Source organism: Hypanus sabinus, chromosome 10 (genome assembly GCF_030144855.1).
Source record: "Hypanus sabinus isolate sHypSab1 chromosome 10, sHypSab1.hap1, whole genome shotgun sequence".
Taxonomy (NCBI): domain Eukaryota; kingdom Metazoa; phylum Chordata; class Chondrichthyes; order Myliobatiformes; family Dasyatidae; genus Hypanus; species Hypanus sabinus.
The window spans coordinates 140,805,852-140,828,038 of NC_082715.1; the positions used below are offsets into that span (position 1 = coordinate 140,805,852).

The window sequence follows — 22,187 nt, forward strand, 5'->3', positions numbered from 1 at the left end:
GGGCTGAGACCTTTGCCCCCTGCTCTACTCTCAAGGTAGTATATGGTAGCACATTGTATAGCATATGACAGTACTTTGATAACAATTTACTTTGAACTTCTGACTCCATGGGAGACAACAGGGAGGGTACTCTGCAGTTATACAGTAAATCTGATGTGGTTACAAAAGTTCCTCTCTGCCAAGTTTATAACTTTAGCAGGGATACCATCTATTCTGAATTTTGTTTTTCCACTTGGTCAGCAATGGATATATTAGAGTGTGACTTGCAGTGTAATAGAATCACACATAGGCCCAGCAGCAAGTATTTCTGTCAACAATCACTCTATACATTTGTCTCACTACGGGATGGTCCCATGGCAGCTTGGGCTGTAGCTGTTGAGATTCCATGAATATCATGATCAACAAATTACTTCAACTTCTACTCTTTGCAACTTTAAAAAAAATGCCTTAGGCATTTTAGGGATCTCCTGTTTCTTTTTCACATACCAAACCATAGCAGAAATATTACACAATGTAGGAGTTATAACACTTTAATAGCATCTTAAAATAATTTTAATAATGTGTTGTTTTACTAATCATAATAATAAACTTTTTTGATCCCGAGTGGTAAATTATTTTGTTACAGCAGCCTTTAAAACACACTTAGCAGTGTGCAGACTTAACTAATAATGTACAGAATAATAATATACACAATAATTTACCAATGTGCGATGATTTGCAATAATAATGTATGAAATAAAAGAGACCATTGTATTATGATGTGTGTTCTCCTATCATACAGAGATGAGCTGTTGTGTATGGTTACTGCATTTGGTAGGGAGGATTTTCTGTAATGATCCTTGTGACAGCAGAACTGAATGCGTCAGTTCTATTGCTGATTTAGTAGGCGTGGGGAGGATGTGCCAGATTGTCCATAATGGATAACAATTTAACCTTCCCTACACCGCTAACTCAAAACATTCCGGGTTGTAGCCAAGGACGGATCCAGTCTTTTTGATGAGTTTATTTAGTCTTTTTTATCACCAACACCAATGCTACTCCCCCAACCTAAAGCCGCTAAGACTGAACTTGCTACAACAGACTGATAAAAGATCTCCAGCATCCTGCTGCACACACTGAAGGATCTCAGCTTCTTTAGAAAATAGAACCTCTCATCCTCTTCTTCTAAACAACCTTTGCGTTGGTTTTCCAGTCAAGTCAGTTATCGAGGTGAACACCCAAGTATTTGTACTCCTCCACCACTGCAACTTCCTCTCACAGAATGCATACAGGATTCATCACAGTTTTAAGCAAGATAGTAAGTGTAATCACAAAACTAGAATTGATAACTGAAGGTGACACACTAAATGCATGCAGCTCAACAAAATGCATTTGTATCTGTAGGACTATAAATATAGCTTAACATGCTTATGCTCCAAGAAAACCACAATCTTGTCATGGTTCGTAGGCTTGTGTGCTTCAATGATCTGGAAGCTATCCTGGCTGAAGTACTGGGTTATGCTTTGATTTTTAATAGGGTCACACATACCAAACAGATCAAAGGGTAGAGGCCAGACTAAGAATGGTCAACCATGACTGGTAAAACAAAACTGTTATGGACACAGCAATTAAGTATCCTTCTACATCTGAGTATGACCACATTCCTGAGTCTTCACTTGGGACTTGCATAGCTGACAGTAGCAAAAACTAAGGAAAAGCTATTGGCACAATGAAGGAAGCCCTGAACACTGCCAAAGATGGAGGTCCTTCATTGCTGCCTTAAACACCAGCAGCATAATGGGCAGTTAATAAGTTAAAATGCTTATATAGTAAACAGAAAAGAATTAAGGTCAAAATAGAAAAACTAGTTTCAAACAGATATTTAAGACTGCTAGGCTGATTAGATTTTATTTGCAAGTTTTGTATGCCAGAAGCCGTATCACCAGACTTTAAAAATCAGTAGTCACATAAAACTCTATCAAAGTGCTCCAGAGACTGCAAACGTCATTACTGTTACTTACTTCAGCAACTTTAAGAAATTCTGAAACTCTTGTCATTCTAGTGAGGAATTTTTTGTAAATTTCTAGTGCTTCTTTACAGTGTCCTTTCTTCATTTCAAAGTATTTTTCTAAAAATCAGAAACAATTAATTAGATTAAATATAATCAATACCTTCCCATAAATAGTGTCCAAAGTTTGAATCCTATAATGCTGCATTAACAGACAGCAAGAATTCTGTGCCATCTTGAATGCAAAATTGCATTTTTTTTTAATTAAATTTGACTGCTATGCTCTTAACTATTTTAGGCTACTTGTGTCCATCTCTAGTCAAGTCCATGGAAGCTTTCAGGCTAAATTCAGGCAGAGTGCAGGTTAAGAATAGAGATCCTCCAATTTCTCCTCCCTTCTCAGTTTGTAAAAACACGTAGAGAAATATTCAGAATTATGTGTGAACTTATGATTGAACACAAAATCTTTTATTTTATGAACAGGTACTTAACTACAACATACTTGTCTATAACATTTGTAGGCAACCAACTTCACTGATAATTTCAACTATTAAAGGTGCAAGCATGCGTGCAAATTAATATGCAATTAATATTAATACAACAGGTATTACTGTACCTTATTATGCCTCACACTATTTGGTACAACCATCAATTTTAACGGGACATCTTACAGAATCTTCACTCCAAGGGAAACTAAAGCAACTAATTAAATTATGGGCACCAACTTTTTTTTTTGCACATCTGACTGTTCAAAGCTTTCAAGAGAGTAATTAGTTCCCATGCGATATAGTACATTACTTTCCAAACAAAAACGTGATGAAATTTTATTAGGAAAGGAGATCTAACTGAAGCAATTGCTCTATAGGTCTGCACATGGATAATTTACACTGCAGTGAACATGACATGATAAATATTACTTACCTAACAAATTAATGATTCCATCATTGTAACATGCAAATAATTTGATTAGGTCTTTGAAAAGTAGCAAGAAAGCAGCATTTATTACTCCGTTTGACAATTCACCAGGGCTCACCTGTAATGTAATTTTTAAACATTTAAACTGTGCATTTGAACCAGAACTTTAACAAGTTTAATTAATTAGTTTCAAGCAAATTCAAGCATATAATGTGATGCATGCACTTTCTCCATGCAGTTGACAGAAAAAAAATCATACAGAATATTGAATAACCAAGAAAAATCGCTACAAGTAGTCTGGTCATGACCTACAGAATGCTACCTTAAGAACAAAGAAGCAACTCTGACTGAAGTTAGAGCCGAAATCAGATGCAGGTCAGCTGTGGCAGGGTTTGCACACTATTACTTCCTGCAAGGAAAAACCTAACGTAAATGGCTATGAAGCTTCACTCCCAAATGAGTCAACATCTTATATGCGCACATCAAAAGAGAAAATAAATCTACTTATAAAAATCCTTGCAGCATCTGGCAACCCTATGATTGCTGTCTCAGAGGCCAACATCAGAACATCTTTCAAGAGGGTAAACACTCTCGCAAGGTGCCAATCGCCAATGGTGTACCTGATAGGGCTCTGAAAACCTGTGCTAACCAACTGATGGGATTGTTCACAGACATCTTCAAACTCTCACCGCTGCAGTCGGAGATTCCCACCTGTTTCAAAAAGGCATCGATCATACCAGTGCTCAAGAAGAGCAGAGTGAGCTATTGCCCCGCTGCACTCACATCTGCAGTGATGAAGTACTTTGAGAGGTTAATTATAGCTAGAACTAACTCCTGCCTAAGCAAGAACCTGAACCTGTGGCAGATTGCATCTACAGTAGATGCATTCTCATTGATTCTCCATTCAGCCTTGGACCACCTGAACAATAGCAATACCTACATAATGCTGCTGTTTATGGCTTACAGAAAGTTCAGCACCATCATCCACTTGTATTAATCAATAAGCTTCAAAACTAAGGCCTCGGTGTCTCTGTTTACAACTGGATCTTTGACTTCCTCCTCAGGAGACTATGACAACCTTGCACTCAATGTTAGTAAGACCAAGGAATTGATTGTGGACTTCCAGAAAGGGAAGTTAAACACACACACACACATCAGTCCTCATTCATTGTGAGATCAGAAGTAGAAGTCAGCAATTTCAAGTTCCTGGACATCAATACCTTTGAGGATCTATCCTGGGCGCAATACAATGATATAATTACAAAGAAGGCACTACAGCAACTATATTTCATTAGAAGTTTGAGGAGAATTGGAATGTCACCAAAGACACTGCATATTTCTACAGATGGACTGTGAGGGCATTCTACCTGGTTACATCACTGTCTGCTATGGAGGGGCCACGAAACCAGATTGGGAAACGCTTCAAAGAATTGTAAACTCAGCCAGGTCCATCATGGGCGATAGCCTCACATCATCAAGGACACCTTCAAAAGGCAATGCTTCAAAAATGCTGCATCCATCATTAAGGATCCCCATCACCTAGGACATGCACGCTTCTCATTGTGACCATCAAAGTGATACAGGAGCCTAAATACACACTCAGCAGTTCAGGAACAGCTCTTCCCCTCCACCATCAGATTTCTGAATGGACAATAACCCATGAACACGACCTCAGTTCTTACAGTTTTTTTTCATATATTATATGGAAAACACACACGTATACACATACACATTTCTTGTTGCAAACTATAGTTTTTATTATTATGTATTGCAACGTACTGCTGTCGCAAAACAACAAATTTTATGACATATGCCAGTGATATTAAACCTGATTCTGATTCTATCAGAACTGATTGGAAGTAACATCTTTTCCTTTCTGACAATCAACATGGACACACCTCAAGAATGTGTGCGTAGATCACTGCTCTGCTCTCTCTGCACCTATGACCGTGCGGCTAGGCATAGTGCAAATGCCATCCATAAATTCGCCAAGAACACAACCGCTGTCAGCAGAATCTCAGATGACAACAAGGAGGTGTACAGAATCAGAATCAGGTTTAATATCATTGGCGTACATAGCCAAATTTGTTGTTATGCAGCAACAGTATATTAGAATATATAACAATAAAAACTAAATTATAGTAAGTATATATTTTAATAGTTAAATAAGTAGTGCAAAAAGAGGAAAAAAAGATAGTGTTCTTGGATTCAATGTCAATTTAGACATCTGATGACAGAGGGGAAGGAGTATTCCTGAATCGCTGAGTGTGTGCCTTCAGACTCCCTGATGGTAGCAATGAGAAGTGGGCATGTCCTAGGTGATGGGAGTCCTTAATGATGGATGCCACCTTTTTAAGGCATCAGTACTTGAAGATGTCCTGGATGCTAAGGAGGGTTAGTGCCCATGACTATGTTTACAACTTTCTGCAGCTGATTTTGATCTTGTGTGGTGGCCCCTCCATACCAGATGGTGATACAACCTGCGTGGTAGATCTGAAGAAATTTGCAGTGCCCTTGGTGACATACCAAATCTCCTCAAACTCCCAATAAAATATAGCCACTGTCCTGCTTACTTTGTAGCTGCATCAATATGTTGGGCCCAGGATAGATCCTCAGAGATGTTGACCCTTTCGACTTCTGTTCCCTCATTGAGGACATGTGGTATGTGTTCTCTCATCCTTCCATTTCAGAACTGACGATGAGTGCAAGGTTGTTGCTGCAACACCACTCAACTAGCTGATCACCATCTGAAATTCTGCTAATAATTTATGTTGTCGCAAATTTATAGATGGCATTTTAGCTGTGCTAATCCACACAGTCATGAATGTAGAGAGAGGAGAGCAGTGGGTTAAGCATACATCCTTGAGTTGTATCAATGTTGATTATCAGAGAGGTGGAAATGTTATTTCCAATCCCAGAGACTGGGGTCTTCTGGTAAGGAAGTCAAGGATCCAGTGTAAAGGGAGGTAGAGGTCCAGATTTTGGAGCTTTTTGATCAATTAGCCATGATTGTGTTAAACACTTAGCTGTAGTCAATGAACAACAGCTTGATGCAAGTATTAATATTGTCCAAGTGATCCAAGGATGCATGAAGAACTAATAAGATCACATCCGCTATAGACCTATTGTGGCAATAGGCAAACTGCAGTGGGTCCAGCTCCTTGCATAGGCAGAAGTTTGATTCTAGCCATAACCAACCTCTCAAAACACTTCATCATAGATAAGAGTGCTACTGGACAATAATCATTAAGGCAGCTCACCCTAATCTTCTTGAGCATTGGTATGACTGTTGCCCTTCTGATGCTGGTGGGAAACTTCCATCTGTAGTAATGAGAAATTGAAAATGTCTTTGAACACACTTACCAGTTGGTCGGCACAGATTTCAGAGCCAAGTACACCACTGGCACCTGTGACCTTGCGAGGGTTCACCCTCTTGAAAGCTGTTCTGATGTTAGCCTCCAAGACAGTGGTCACAGGGTCACCAGATGCTGCAGGGATCCTCGTAACTGTAGTTTTATTCTTCCTTTCAAAGCGTGCATAAAAGGCACTGAGCTCATCTGGGAGTGAAGCATCACTGCCATTCATGATGTTAGGTTTCGTTTTGTAGGAAGTAATGGTCTACAAACCCTACCAGAGTTGACGGGCGCCCTCAACCGGACCTGCTCTTTTGCTTTTGAGATAGCCTTCCATAAGTTGTATCTGGCTTTCTTGTATTGTTCTGGGTCACCAGACTTGAATGGAACAGATCTAGCCCCCAGCAGACTCTGAATCTCTTGGTTCATCCACGGCTTTTGATTCAGGTGTGTATGGAATGTTCTTGTAGGCACACACTCATCCACACAGGTTTTTATGAAGTCAGTGACAACTTTGGCATGCTCATTCAGACTCAAAGATGAATCCCTGAATACTGTGCAGTCCACTGACTCAAAGCAGTCCTACAAGTGCTCTTCCACCTCGCTTGTCCATACCTTATTGGTCCTCTTCAGTCTCTGCCTATACTTGTAGTAGAAGAACAGCCAGATGATCAGACTTTCCGAAGTGTGGATGTGGGATGGCACGATAAGCACTTGCGATTGTAGTATAACAGTGGTCCAGTGTGTTGGCTCCTCTGGTTCCTCAAGTGATAATTTGGTGATAATTATTTTGAGACTTTTTCAAGCTGGCCTGGTTAAAGTTTCCCAAAATGAAGGGTAAGGCATCAAGGTTCACTGTTTCATGCCTGTTAATTATGTTGCTCAGTTCATCTAGACTAGAGCCTGTCTGACAAGGGCCTAAGGTGGAACGTTCACTGCTACCAAGATGATGGCTGGGAACTACCACAGCAGATAAAATGGATGACACTTGATTGTGAGATGTTCTAGGATGGGTGAGCAGGTGTGAGATAGATATGCTGGTTGAATGGTGTCACAAAAACAACCTTACTCTCAGCATCAGTAAGACCAAGGATTTGATTGATACTTGCTGGAATTTAGAAGATTGAGGGGGGATCTTATTGAAAGGTATAAAATTCTAAAGAGATTGGACAGGCCAGATGCAGGAAAATTGTTTCCGATGTTGGGGGAGTCCAGAACAAGGGGTCATAGTTTAAGGATAAAGGGGAAGCCTTTTAGGACGAAGAAGAGGAAAAACTTCTTTACACAGAGAGTGGTGAATCTGTGGAATTCTCTGCCACAGGAAACAGTTGAGGCCGGTTCATTGGCTATACTTAAGAGGAAGTTAGATATGGCCCTTGTGGCTGAAGGGATCAGGGGGTATGAAGAGAAAGCAGATACGGGGTTCTGAGTTGGATGATCAGCCATGATCATATTCAATGGCAGTACAGGCTTGAAGGGCCGAAAGGCCTACTCCTGCACCTATTTTCTATGAATCTATGATTGTGAACTTCAGGAAGGGGAAGTTGAGGGAACACATACCAGTACTCATTGAGAGGTCAACAGTGGAAAGGGTGAGCAGGTTCAATTTCCTGGGTGTCAACATCTCTGAAGATCTATTCTGGGCTTAACATATAGATGCAATTATGAAGGTGGCACGCCAGCAGCCATATTTTATTAGGAGGTTGAAGGGAATTTTGTATCTTCAAAGTAAATTTATTATCAAAGTACATATATGTCACCATATATGTCACCTGAGATTCATTTATAAAATATTTCTTAAGTAACTTTTGCTTTAAAAATTGAAACAATCAACATTGGAATTTGTGTGGACAACATTAAAATTCCATTATTTTAATGAGAGCAATTATGAATTATGACATGATATAATTATGTACTACAAAGATTCAAACAACAATTATATATGGGAAGAGATGTGGAAGTGCTGTGGGCAAATATGCAAGAGTACAAATTGGAAATTCTAGTAAAGCCATGCAATTCTATGAATAAAGTATATCTGTGGATCAGCAAAATGCTCAACAGATGCAATCACATGCATATGGGAGTTGTTAAAATATGCAGGAAAATCTGAGATGATTTGCATTTACTGTTGCAATGAATTGTTCACCTGCAACAATGACTCAAAGACATGCTTTTGGACTACTCACATCGAACTCCAGCAATGCATCCAACTGCCCTTGCAGTATTGGCATGCCTTTCAACAACTTCTCTGGAGCCATAGTTCGCATTGCACCATCAGCCCTGTTTAAAGAGACAAAATGTGAGCTAAATATATTTTACACACATATAGATACTTACATCAAGCATACAGATGTCCTTGAAATATCTACATATTTTTGAACAATTTATCTGATGGCATCTTTCTCATGACACTATATAACCATATAATAATTACAGCACGGAAACAGGCCACCTCGGGCCTTCTAGTCCGTGCCGAACACTTACTCCCACCTAGTCCCACCTACCTGCTCTCAGCCCATAACCCTCCATTCCTTTCCTGACCATATACCTATCCAATTTTTTTTTTTAAATGACAAAAATCGAACCTGTCTCTACCACTTCTACCGGAAGCTCATTCCACACAGCTACCACTCTCTAAGTAAAGAAGTTCCCCCTCGTGTTACCAAGGGAAATTTTGCCCCTTAACTCTCAACTCAAGTCCTCTTGTTTGAATCTCCCCTACTCTCAATGGAAAAAGCCTATCCACATCAACTCTATCTATCCCCCTCATAATTTTAAATATCTCTATCAAGTCCCCTCTCAACCTTCTACGCTCCAAAGAATAAAGACCTAACTTGTTCAGCCTTTCTCTGTAACTTAGGTGCTGAAACCCAGGTAACATTCTAGTAAATCTGCTCTGTACTCTCTCTATTTTGTTGACATCTCTCCTATAATTTGGTGACCAGAACTGTACATAATACTCCAAATTTGGCCTCACCAATGCCTTGTACAATTTTAACATTACATCCCAACTCCTTTACTCAATGCTCTGATTTATAAAGGCCAGCATACCAAAAGCTTTCTTTACCACCCTATCAACATGAGATTCCACCTTCAGGGAACTATGCACCATTATTCCTAGATCACTGCTCTACTGCATTCCTCAATGCCCTACCTGTATGTCCTATTTTGATTAGTCCTACCAAAATGTAACACCTCACACTTATCAGCATTAAACTCCATCTGCCAGCTTTCAGCCCACTCTTCTAACTGGCCTAAATCTCTCTGCAAACTTTGAAAACCTACTTCATTATCCACAACGCCAACTATCTTAATTTTGTCATGTACCCTGTGACCGGGTTAAAGCAGAGGTGGAGTATACCTCATGAGCAGCTCATCTTGATGCACAAATATATCAGTGCTGTCCCAATTCTGCTCACTAGACCTGGAATATATCACAGTTAAGTACCTTCCATTGTACCTACCACGGGAGATTTCCGTGATCATTTTGGTAGCGGTATACATTCCACTTCAGGCCAATGTCAATCAAGCTTTAGATGAGCTGAGCACTGGGATCAACATGCATGAAACAGCGCACCATCTTTTTGGGGGATTTTAACCAGGCCAGTCGGAAAAAAAAAATCACTAAACAATTACCATCAACAGATCACCTGCAATACCAGAGGAAACAGCACACTGGACCATTGTTAAGCCACCAGCAAGAATGCCTACCATGCTATTCCACGCCCTCACTTCGGGAAGTCTTATCGCCCAGCTGTACCTCTACTCCCTGAGCATAGGCAGACACTGAAGACTGCAGCACCAGTAGCGAGGACCAAGATGGTATGGACAAGGGAAGCACAGGAGCGCTTACAGGATGGCTTTGAATTAGTGGTCTGAACCATATCCAGGGAATCATCTTGAATCTGGATGTGTATGCTGCAGCTGTCACAGACTTCATTAAAACCTGTGTGGATGAGTGTGTGCCTACAAAGACTTGCTGTACATTTCCAAACCAAAAAGCTGAGGATGAACCAGGAGGTATGTTGTCTGCTGAAGGCTAGATCTGTGGCATTCAAGGCTGGCGAACCAGGTCTGTACCAGAAAACCGGGTATGATTTGCAGAGATGTACGACAACTCTGGCAGGGTTTGCAAGACATTACTTCCTACAAAGTGAAACCCAATAGCATGAATAGTAGTGATGCTTCACTACCAGATGAACTCAATGCCTTCTACGCCCACTTTGAAAGGGAGAACACAACTACAACTGCGAAGATCTCTGCTGCAGCCGGTGGCCCTGTGATCTCCGTCTCAGAGGCCAATGTTAGGCTGCCTTTAAAGAGGGCAAATCCTTGCAAGGCAGAAGGTCCTGATGGAGTACCTGGTAAGGTTCTGAAAACTTGTGCCAACCAACTGGCAGGAGTGTTCAAAGACATTTTCAACCTCCCACTGCTACAGGCGGAAGTTCCCACTTGCTTCAAAAAGGCAACAATTATACCAGTGTCAGAATAATCTGAGCTGCCAGTAGCATTCACATCTACAGTGATGAAATACTTTGAGAGGTTGGTCATAACTAGACCTGGACCCACTGCAATTTGCTTATCACCACAATAGGTCAACAGCAGATGCAATCTCAATGGCTCTTCATACAGCCTTAGACCACCTGGACAATGCAAACACCCATGTCAGGATGCTGTTCATCAACTATAGCTCAGCATTTAACACCATCATTCCCACAATCCTGATTGAGAAGCTATAGAAACTGGTCCTCTGTACTTCTCTCTAAAATTGGATCCTTGACTTCTTAACCGGAAGACCACAATCTGTGTGAATTGGTAATAATATCTCTTCCTTGCTGACAATCAACACTGGTGAACCTCAGGGGTGTGTGCTTAGCCCACTGCTCTACTCTCTCTATACTCGTGACTGTGTGGCTAGGCATAGCTCAAATACCACCTATAAGTTTGCTGATGATACAACCATTGTTGGTAGAATCTCAGATGGAGACAAACCAAACTTCATAGAGGGATCAGAAGTGGCAAGCTCCTGGGTGTCAAGATCTCTGAGGACCTAACCTGATCTCCATATAATCAATACAACTATAATGGCTGCAACACAGCGACTATACTTCATTAGGAGTTGAAGAGATTTGGTACATCAGCAAAAACTTCTACAGATGTACTATGGAGAGCATTCTGACAGGCTGCATCACTGTCTGGTATGTGGGGGGCTACTGCACAGAACCAAAAGTAGTTGCAGAGCGTCTTAAATTTAGTCGGCTCCATCTTGGGTACTAGCCTGCAAAGTACCCAGGACATCTTCAATGAGCAGTGTCTTGGAAAGGCAGCTTCCATTATTAAGGACCCCCAGCACCTAGGGAAAGCCCTTTTCTCACTGTTACCAGCTGGTAGGAGGTAACAGTGAGAATGAAGGCACACACTCAGCGATTCAAGAACAGTTTCTTCCCTTCTACCATCCAATTCCTAAATGGACACTGAACCCGTGAACACTACCTCACTGTCTTACATTATTCCAGTCTTTGCACAAATTTTTATTCAATATACATATACTGTAATTGATTTACCATTTATTTATTTCACCCCACCCCCCCCTTCCTCTTCTATATTATGTATTGCATTGAACTGCTGCTGCTAAATTAACAAATTTCAAGATACATGCCAGTGATAATAAAACTGATTCTGATCTGATCTGGATGCAGAGGCTCATGGGGTGGTAGGTAAAAACAAAAGGAACTCTATCACTGTTAAGGTGACAGGAAGATGGGGTGAGTGCAGATGTTTGGGAAGTGGAGGAGATACAGCTGAGGGTAGCATTAATAGTGGAGGAAGGGAAGATATCTCTGATGTCCTGGAAATGTACTGATGAAGGTCTCTGCCCGAAACATCAACTTTTTATTCCTCTCCATAGATGATGCCTGAACTGCTGAGTTCCTCCAGCATTTTGTATGTGTTACTCTGGATTTCTAGCACCTGCAGAATCTCTTGCATCCATGTTTTATCTCTTATAGTTGTCCAATTTGATGTAGTACTTGTTAATTGGATGGTACAAGCTTGAAACTATGACAAGACATGGATCAAGACATAAAATTTAGATCTGTTCAAATTATGAAGTTGAAAGGTAAACTGAAAAATACAGTCGGACATGGGACAAATGGGCCTCCTCCTGTGATACAACTTTGACTCTACTTCATTTAGTCAGATGTTATTAATATGGGTGTATAAAATTACAGCAACAGATAAAACATTTACGGCAGGTTGTTGAGATTTTGATTACACTTTTAGAAATCATCTTGGAGAATAATCTCTAACACCTGATTAAAAGGAAATGGTTAATTTTAGAATAGGAAAGTTATAAGGAGGGAGAGCTAGAGCAGTTTAGAAAGGCTTAAAAACAAGAGGGAACAAGAAATTAAGCCGCAATGCAGAACAGCTACCACAAGCATAATTGTCAAATAAGGTTTGCCACTGTGCCATTAAATTAGCTTGTCTGTATGGAAAGAATAGGCAAATAAATTTCAAAAGTTCCTGCAGCCTGCAGAGTGTTCCGATGTACACTGGCACCATCTTGGCCAGTATTTTATCAATTCATAACCTGAAGGTCAATTCATCACTTAATTAATGGAGTTGGGGTGGGGATGAAGCTTAAGCAAACATGAAGCAAGAGGTTTGAGATCTCACATGGCCCAGTTCTGCTATGTTTGTTATTAACAAAAAACTGTGTTCCCATTTAACTCATTTCCTCATAACTTCAAGCACATCAGTCAAAGCACCTTATAATCTGACACCAGAAATTCTGCAGATGCTGGAAATCTTGAACAATACACTGGAGGAATTGAGCAGGTCAGGCAGCATTTACAGAGGGGAATAAGATCAGTTTTGTGCCAAGACTTTTCATCAGGACTTTTTGGAAGGGAACAGAAGCCAGAATAAGATGGTGGAAAGAGGTATGAAGTATTCTAAGCTGCCAAAAAGTAGGTAAGAACAGGTGAGGGAGAAAGTGATGGATGGGTGTGGGAGGGGGATAATGAAAGAAGCTGGGAGGTGATAGGTGGAAGTGTAAAGGGCTGTATAAGGAGGAATCTAATAAGACAGGACAGTGAACCATTGAATAAAGGGAAAGAGATGGCAGGCCAGAGGGAGGTGATGGGTAGGTCATGAAGATGGAGAAAGGGTGAGAGGGTAAACAGGATGAGTATTTAAAAAGAAAGAAAGGGGCATGGAAACAAAGGGGACTAATTACTCTAAGTTAGAGACATCAATGTTTATGCAATGAGGTTGGAGGCTCCAAAAATTATGTCCCTCCTTAGATGCTGCCTAACCTGCTAAATTCCTCCAATTATGTATGTTGCCCTTCAAACTGAGTTGTTCTTAAGAACAGCCCTAATATTTTATCATTTTGCACCAATATCCTAAATGCGCATTGCAAAGAAAAATGAAGAGGCAGCCACAGCTTAGGCAAAAGGATACTTGAGGAACAACACTCATCTTTCAAGAGTGCATTATATTGAACAGCTAACCCTCCTTTTATTTCTGTTTCTCTATGAATATTTTTAAATCCCTTTTTCAATTTGTTTCATTTTTCAATTACGTATTCGAATGCTAGTTTTTGAAGTTATTTTTACTTTAACAACTTTGATCTGCACCCTATCAAAGACAGTGCCTCTGTTCTCTGTACCCTGCAACCCCCTCCACAACTTAAAAAGCTCATTTTCTCACTTTTCCAGTTTTGATGAAGGGTTCTTGAATTGAAAGCGGAACTGTTTTCCCTCCCCATTGCCAGGCAATTTAAATATTTTGTTTGCTTTGAATTTCCAGTACCTGTGTTTTATTTACACTACTGTCAGCATTTGCTCTTTGCATTGACGTACCATCCAAATTCAGTGGTCACTGTCAGAACATCTGCTGGATGCAATGGAAACCAGCATCTCCTCTTCTACTTGACTGCACAGCTCTCTATGCCAAAGATTCCATTGTAAGGACCAACTCCTCTTAACAGGAAGTTGTGATAAATTTAACTGTAACAGTCAAATTCAGATTCATTTATCACATGTATATCAAATCATACAGTGAAATGTCTCGGTTGCGTTAACAACCTAAGGATGTGCTGAGGGCAGCCCAGATGTTGCACACAGATTGTGGTGCCAACAGCATGCCCACCATGTTCAGAACATTAAAAGTAACAACAACAACCTGTTTATAATTTCAGATTCACTGAAGTAAGTCTTTTTCAGATCCACTGTATAACAACTGTGTGTTTACCTTTCATTTAAAAAAATGTAATATGTCGCATAAAATTAAATAAATCAAGAGTGATTGCAATTGTAAATGTTTATCGACATAGCTGTTTGATATTCAATTATACACCACACGCTTCAACAAGTTGCTGTGAAATCTTCATACAAATCTAACATCAGGAAAATAACTAAGGCACGGTTAATTGAGATATAATTTTTAGTCTGATACATTACCTATAATCAACTTCCATACAAGAAGAAATCCAACTTACCCTTTCTTCACTCTTGCAAAGTCAAATGCCATCTGTCTATAGGAATATGCTTTCTCGTTTAAGTATCTGCTGTACCTCCTAATAAACGTAGACATATCATAACCTGCAAGAATTAAAGTGCACATTTGTTGGAACAGCACATACAAAATTCCAGAACCTTCCGCTTCCTTATAATTATAAGCACTGAGATGATTTCTGAACCTGACCGCTTATCCCACAGAAAAATGCTTTAGGGTAGTCCAGAGCAACACACACAAAATGCTGGAGGAAATCAACAGGTCAGGCATCATCAATGGAAATAAGTAAACAGTCGATACTTTGGGCTGAGACCCTTCATCAGGATCTAAGTATTCCATTTTATTCTTGCAACAACTAGGTTTCAATGTTCAGGAACAGTTTTACACAGGATTGTGCAAATGAATTTAGGATGACCTAACAGTGTAAAGTCACAGCGGTCAGGTCTTTGGCACAGAGTCCGACTCTGTGACTCAGAAGGGGAGTGGGGGAGAAGAGACAAGCTCTGGTGGAAGAGAATCCATTAGTTAGGGGAACTAAAAGGAGGTTCTGTGGATGAGAACAAGATTCTTGGATGGTATGTTGCCTCCCAGGTGCCAGGATCAAGTACTCGTCGGCATTAAGTGGGAAGGTGAGCAACCAGAGGTCATGGTCCATGTAGGGTCCAATAGCATAGGAAGGAAGAGTAACGAGGTTCTGCAAGTGATCTCAGGGAGTTAGGTGCTAAATTACAGGATCTCCAGGGTTGTGATCTCAGGACTGCTACCCACAGCATGTGCTAGTGAGGCCAGAACAGGCAAGATCATACAGTTTAAAATGTGGCTAGGGAGTTGGTGCAGGAGGGAAGGCAGAAGATTTTTTGGATGATTGGGCTCTTCCAGGGAAGGTGGGACCTGTAGAGAAGAGATTGTTTGCATCTGAACTAGAGGGGAACTAATATCCTAGCAGGAAGGTTTGCTGGTGTTGAATTGGGGGGGGGGGGGGTTAAAATAAAGCTGCAGGGGGATGGGAACCACAGCATCAGAACAGATCATGGAGTTGTGGAGACAAAGTCAGTATGCAAAAGGTTGAGTGTGGTGCGACTAATGTCCTGAGCTGTGTATATTTCAATGCAATAAGTATTGTAGGAAAGGCATGGTACAACACATGGAATTATGATATTGCAGCCATTAGTGAAATCTGATTGCAGAAGGGGCAGGAATGGCAGCTCAATATTCCAGGGTTCCACTGTTTTAGATGTTACAGAGCAGGAGGGATTAAAGGGGGAGGGGTGGGCCTCACTAGTCGTCACAGTAGTGCTCAGTCAGGACAGACTGGAGAACTCGTCTAGAGAGGCTTTATGGGTGGAATTGAGGAATAAGAAGGTATGACCACATTAATGGGGCTATATTATAAACCACCCAACAGTCCTTGGGATTTAGAGGAACAAATTTGTGGAGAAATTGCAGACTGTTGCAAGAAACAAAATTACAATAGTAGGTGATTTTAACTTCCCACATATTGATTGGAGCTCCCAGACTGTAAAAGGACTAGATGGGATAGAGTTTTCAAATGAGCTCAGGAAGGTTTCCTTAATCAGTACATAGAAGCCCAAATAGGAGAGTGTGCTATTCTCGGTCTGCTACTTGGGAATAAGACAGGGCAGGTGACAGAAGATTGTGTAGGGGAACACTTCACATCTTGTGATCACAATGCCATTAGCTTCAAAGTAAATACACCCTATTGTATCAGAAATGATCTGGCAAGTGTAGATTGGGACAGGCTGTTTTCTGGCAAAGGTGTACCTGATAAGTGGCAGGCCTTCAAAAGTGAAATTTTGAGAGTAAAAAGCTTGTATGTGCCTGTCAGAATAAAAGGAAAAGATAACGGGTTTTCAAGAAATATAGTGGCCCTGGTTAAGAAAAAAAGGTGGTGCTCAGCAGGTATTGGCAAGAAAGAACAAATGAGGTACCTATTGCGTATAAGAAATGCAAGAAAACACTTAAAGAAATCAGACAAGCTAAAAGAAGGCATGAAGTTGCCTTAGCAGACAAGATAAAAGAGAATCTCAAGGGATTCTACAGATATGTTAAGAGCAACAGAATTATATGGGACAAAATTGGTCCTCTGGATGATCAAAATGGTAATCTATACATGGAGTCAAAATTCTGTTTGAATGAAGAATTTGTTAAAACACCAAAATCAGATTAGATTCCATATATAGCACTGGGTGTAATATATTCAATTTCATTTCAGGACTTTATTCCTTGGAGTACAGGAGAATGAGGGAAGTTTTGTTAGAGGTATACAAAATTATGAGGGGTGTAGATAGGGTTAATGTAAGCAGGCTCTTTCTACTGAGGTTGGCTGCAACTAGAACTAGAGGTCATGGGTTAAGGTGAAATACTTAAGGGGTACATGAGGGGGAACTTCTTCACTCAGTACGTGGTGAGAATGTGGAATAACCTGCCAGTGGAAGTGGTGAATGCAGATTCAACTTCAACACTTAAGAGAAATTTGTATAGGTACATGGATGAGAGGGGTATGGAAGGCTATGGTCCAGATGTAGATCAATAGGACTTGGTAGAATAATGGTCCAGCGTGGACTAGTTGGGCCAAAGGGCCTATTTCTGTGCTGTAGTACTCTATGATTCTATTTCAATATGTATGTACGAAACCTTGCATTACTTTAAATCTTTCATAAAGGAAATTACACCAAATGAAAACACCTTATTGCAATAGTGTATTTCGCATACTGACATGCTTTCATTTACATTAATAACAGACAGCGATGAAATCTGTTGCTTGCTCTGTTCACAGGTACTTATTACGTACGTTTTCCCCATTTATTCTGTAGTTTCATGTACACACAGAATTTGAAACTAAGTTTAGCCAAGGTGGCATGCTTTAAATTAGCATTATTTGTCACACGTATATAAAAACATACAGTAAACTGCGTCGTTCTTTGGCATCAACAATCTACGCAGTCCGAGGATGTGCGGGGGGTGGCCTATAAGTGCTGATATGCCTCCGGCACCATCATACCATGCTCTCAACTCGCTAAACCCAACACATACATCTTTGGAATGTGAGAGGAAACCAGAGGACCCAGTCATGGGGAAATTGTACAAACTTCTTAAAAACAGTGGAGAGAATTGAAGCTTATTCAGTTATTACTGATGCTATAAAGCAATGCGCTAACAGCTACCTTACCGTGCTTGTGCGTTACTACCCCAATATAATCAACTGTACATTAGAAATTCTAAAATCAACGACTAATTTCATATTTTCATTCTCCCCCAAGGAATGATATCCTGGTATTTCTAACTCCAGCATGTAAATATTAACATCATCATTGCCTCAACACTGAGTGGATTCCAGTTAATCAGGGCAGCTGCCTATTTGGGACAACTCTTAAAGAACAAAAATTAATTGAGAAAATAGCCAGGACTCCCTTCATTTATTTGGGACTCTATACTGCTTAATTGGGACAAGAGACTGCTGCCGCATAGTTTCTAACTAGCCTTAGTCGTCTGCACTTCTGTGGTTGATGGATAAGATGTCGTACTGAAAGCATACAGTTTTTAAATAGCATTAGTTACATGTGTTTGTGTTCAAAAAGCAGTGATTTTAGTCACTGATAGTTGGCGAGAAATAAGCAGTAGGGCAATTCAGAACAGTTTCACTCACTGCGGTTTCAAGCACTCAGGCTTGGAGATGCCAGAAACAGCCAGGAGAGGAAATGAAACAATTTCACTATTTCAGCAAGTTAGGGACAATGAAGAATTTGAAGCTACTGACAATAATTTTGAAATGCTACAATCAAAATGAAGATTTGGAGCATGCAATCATCTAAAACACTGCTTAAAGGCAGTCCACTATCTGCACAATGTCTATGTTGATTTTGTTCATTTACAGTCAAAAGAACACTGAATGAATTTCTCCAGCAATTAATTATTAGGAACGAATACAGTTTTATAGTACTGTAATAGTACTGTTAGAGTTCTAATTTCTTCTGTATTTCATTTAAATACATAATTTGTTACTCAGTTAAATGGCAGTTAGTCTTTTTTTTTATACTTTGCTGGTTAAAACTATTTCCATGAAACTTCAGCTAATTGGGGCAGCAACATGTACTTGGCCCAATGTCTCCCAATTAACCATAATCACTGCATTTTCAGTTAATATCTCTAAACAAATTCTACCTTAACATTTACCAACTCACATGGAAAAGAAAAAAAGAATCAAATACATTGCACTTCAAACTTTAGAGTATATGGACAGATCTTAAAAGTTTCCTGAAAGATCAATTCCATTGCAAATTTGTGATGGTAATGGAGATGTGGGGATCAAATCCCCAATGTAACTTTCTTCCAGTTTGTTAACTTTAAGACAAGTCCTTTCCCTCTAAAGTAAATCCCAACAATTGCTTTATATAGAATTTCCTTCACCTTATGACATTCAAATTACTTTACATTCACTACAATGAAAATAAAATTCCAGTCAAGATGGCACCTGCGTGCAATACTCCCATAGTCAACTCTTCTGGATTGACCATGAAACAGTTTATTTCACATTTATGTATCTGACATCTGATCTTGATTTTGATGGACCTGTGATATGCAATTTGGAGATCATTTGGGCGTTTCAGCACTCTGTAGTCTCCGAGAGGATTTGGGGAGACACAGGCAGCACTCACGAACCTTGTAGCAAGGAGACTGTGAACCAATGTTCGACTTCATTTCGCCGATTAAAACTTCCATTGTTCATCGACTAAAGCGACAAAGGAGACTGAAACATTCAGGCAAATCTGGAGGGTGAGCACCAGCTGCCTGCCTGTAGATCGTTGGTGGGATCACTCTGCCGCCAGAGAAAGGAGACTGCCTTTTGATCACCGGTAAGATCGCTCTACCACCAGAGAAAGGAGTCTGCCTTTTGATCGTTGGTGAGATCGCTCTGCTGCTGCAACTGGGAGAAACTGCCACTGTGCCTGGAGATGTTACTCAGGTTTACTGTGCTTTGGATATTGATAGAACATGAATATGGGCTTGGACTATAGACTTTTCTCAGTCCTATAGTATTTTTTTTAATATTCTGTGTTTCTCACCCAATTTTTCTAATTTTTCTTGTGTGCAGGGGAGGGGGATGGGTGGGGGTCAATTTACCTGTTCCATTTTCATGTGTTTTTTTGGGCAGGGGGAGGGATTTGGGGGTTGATAATCATACTGCCATTCTTTTCTTTTTGGGTTTCAAGGCTATCTGGAGAAGAAGAATTTCAGAGTTGTATACTTTAATAACAAATGAACCTTTGAAAATTCAATGCTGCAAGCTCCCCCCTATAGCTTGTGCATTCAAGCTAGTTCTTTATTGCTTTTCCCCAAGACACATAAACCATTGAGCTAAAAATTAACCAGCAGGGCAAGTAAACTTTAACTTGGTACTAAATATGGATGAACTGAGCAAATTTGATTAAATCCACATTATGCACACAGTACCTCGGGCAACGCACTGGGACTGAGCTGAGTGCAGCTACTTTTTAAATCCATCAGCAGTGCACATCACCGCTTCCATACTGACCAAGACAGATTTAATGAAACTAATTCAGCATCAATCAGTTACAAATCATCACTGATAGTATGGACACCTCCACTCAACAGACCTCACAAAATACCTGATACACACTATGTCCAGCTGGTCAATTCAGCAGTGTTGGGTGAATTTTCAGAGAAATAATGGGTAAGAACATTTGATACTAGCATTTATCAAGATTTGAATCATAACTCCAAATGTCCTCAGACATTTTGTCCTCAGTCAAAGTTGCCTTCATGAAAAAGTACAGCATTTTTGGAGAGAACTTTTTACACGTCTAAAGGTTATTTGATAAACTTTCTACAGAAAAGCTAGCTTTCACTCTCTCCACCAATGCTATCTGATCTGCTATTTCAGCAATTTGTTTTCATTCCAGGTTTCCAGCACTGATTGTTAATAGTTTTTTTGATTACTCAAGCTTGAGATAATGGGACCATGTTAAAACCCACATACCTTTAAACCGATAAAGGTTGAGTGCTTGTCTGAGATGTAATGAGGAATGAAAAGTGAAGTCTAGTGTTTATCTGAGTAATGCAGCGAATATCCAGTATCAATGCTGAGTAACAATGCCTTTATCCTGTAACAATCCATTGATTTTGTGTACAAACCTTGAGTACACACTGTCCATCAACAAAATATCTGATCATTCTAATGTTCAATCCACGCAAAAACCTGACATAATACAAATAACGGAAATCATGCTGCCAAACTTGGTTTTTGATTACTTAAGCTTGAGATAATGAGGACGTTAAATCCCACAGGTCATTAAAACAGATAAAAGTTAAGTGTCTGTATGAGATGCAATGAGGGGAATGGAAAGTCAAGGGGCAATTGCTTCTTCTAAAGTGCAACAAGTGTTCTCCAGGTAGAACACACTGCACACCTAGATATGTTATTGCAAAGATCATGACACACAGACAATTTAAGAGCTCAAAACTCTTGCTCTCCCCTCTCCTAACTTACATCCATAGTGATGAAGTGTTTTGAAAAGTTGGTGACGAAACATATCAATTCCTGCCTAAGAAACGATTTGGATTCACACCTATTTGCTTATCGGCACAACAGGTCCACGGCAGGTGCCATTTCATTGGCTCTTCACTCAACCCTGGAATATCTGGACAGCACAGATGCACACATCAGGATGCTGTATATGGACTGCAGCTTGGTGTTCAATACTAACATCTCCTCAAAACTAATCAATAATCTTCCTTGTACTATTGGATCCTCGATTTCCTCACTTTCAGATCTCAGTCAGTTCGGAATTGCAAAAACACCCCCTCCACAATCTCCATCAGCACAGGTACACCATAAGGCTGTGCACTTAACCCTCTACTCTACTGGCTTTACACTTATGACTGTGTGGTTTAAGTTCTTTTGTGTTATTATTTCAGAGTATCTGCCCTGGGCCCAGCATGTAGGTGCAATTACAGAAAAAAAAAAGTAAGGCAACACCTCTGCTTTCTTAGAGGATTGTTAAGATTCAGCATGACATCTAAAACTTTGACAAACTTCTATAGATGTGTTTAGAACTCTGTTCTAAGGGGATGTTGATTGGTTGTATCATTACCTGGTACAGAAACACCAATGCCCTTGAATTGCAGTGGATACAGCCCAGTTCATCACAGGTAAAGCCCTCCCCACCATTGACCACATCTAGAGCACTGTCACAGGAAAGCAGCATCATTATCAAGGATCCCACCATCCAGATCAAGCTCTCTTCTCACCGCTGCCATCAGGAAAAAAGTACAGGAGCCTCGGGACCTACACCACCAGGTTCAGGAACAATTATCACTCCTCAACCATCAAGCTCTTGAACCAGAGTGGATAACTTCACTCAACTTAT

The 22,187-nt window shown here is 40.2% G+C and overlaps 1 protein-coding gene across 44 annotated transcripts in view; it reads right to left on the bottom strand.

Moving 5' to 3' along the window:
* snap91a (synaptosome associated protein 91a) overlaps positions 1–22,187 on the bottom strand; it is a 179,446-nt gene that overhangs the window by 109,889 nt on the left and 47,370 nt on the right. For all 44 annotated transcript variants that reach the window (XM_059983127.1, XM_059983110.1, XM_059983113.1 and 41 more), the window contains 4 exons: positions 14,762–14,864; positions 8,442–8,535; positions 2,909–3,020; positions 2,001–2,107 (listed from right to left, as the gene is read on the bottom strand). In XM_059983127.1, the coding sequence (XP_059839110.1) occupies positions 2,001–2,107; positions 2,909–3,020; positions 8,442–8,535; positions 14,762–14,864 (416 nt within the window). The remainder of the gene's footprint in view (positions 1–2,000; positions 2,108–2,908; positions 3,021–8,441; positions 8,536–14,761; positions 14,865–22,187) is intronic.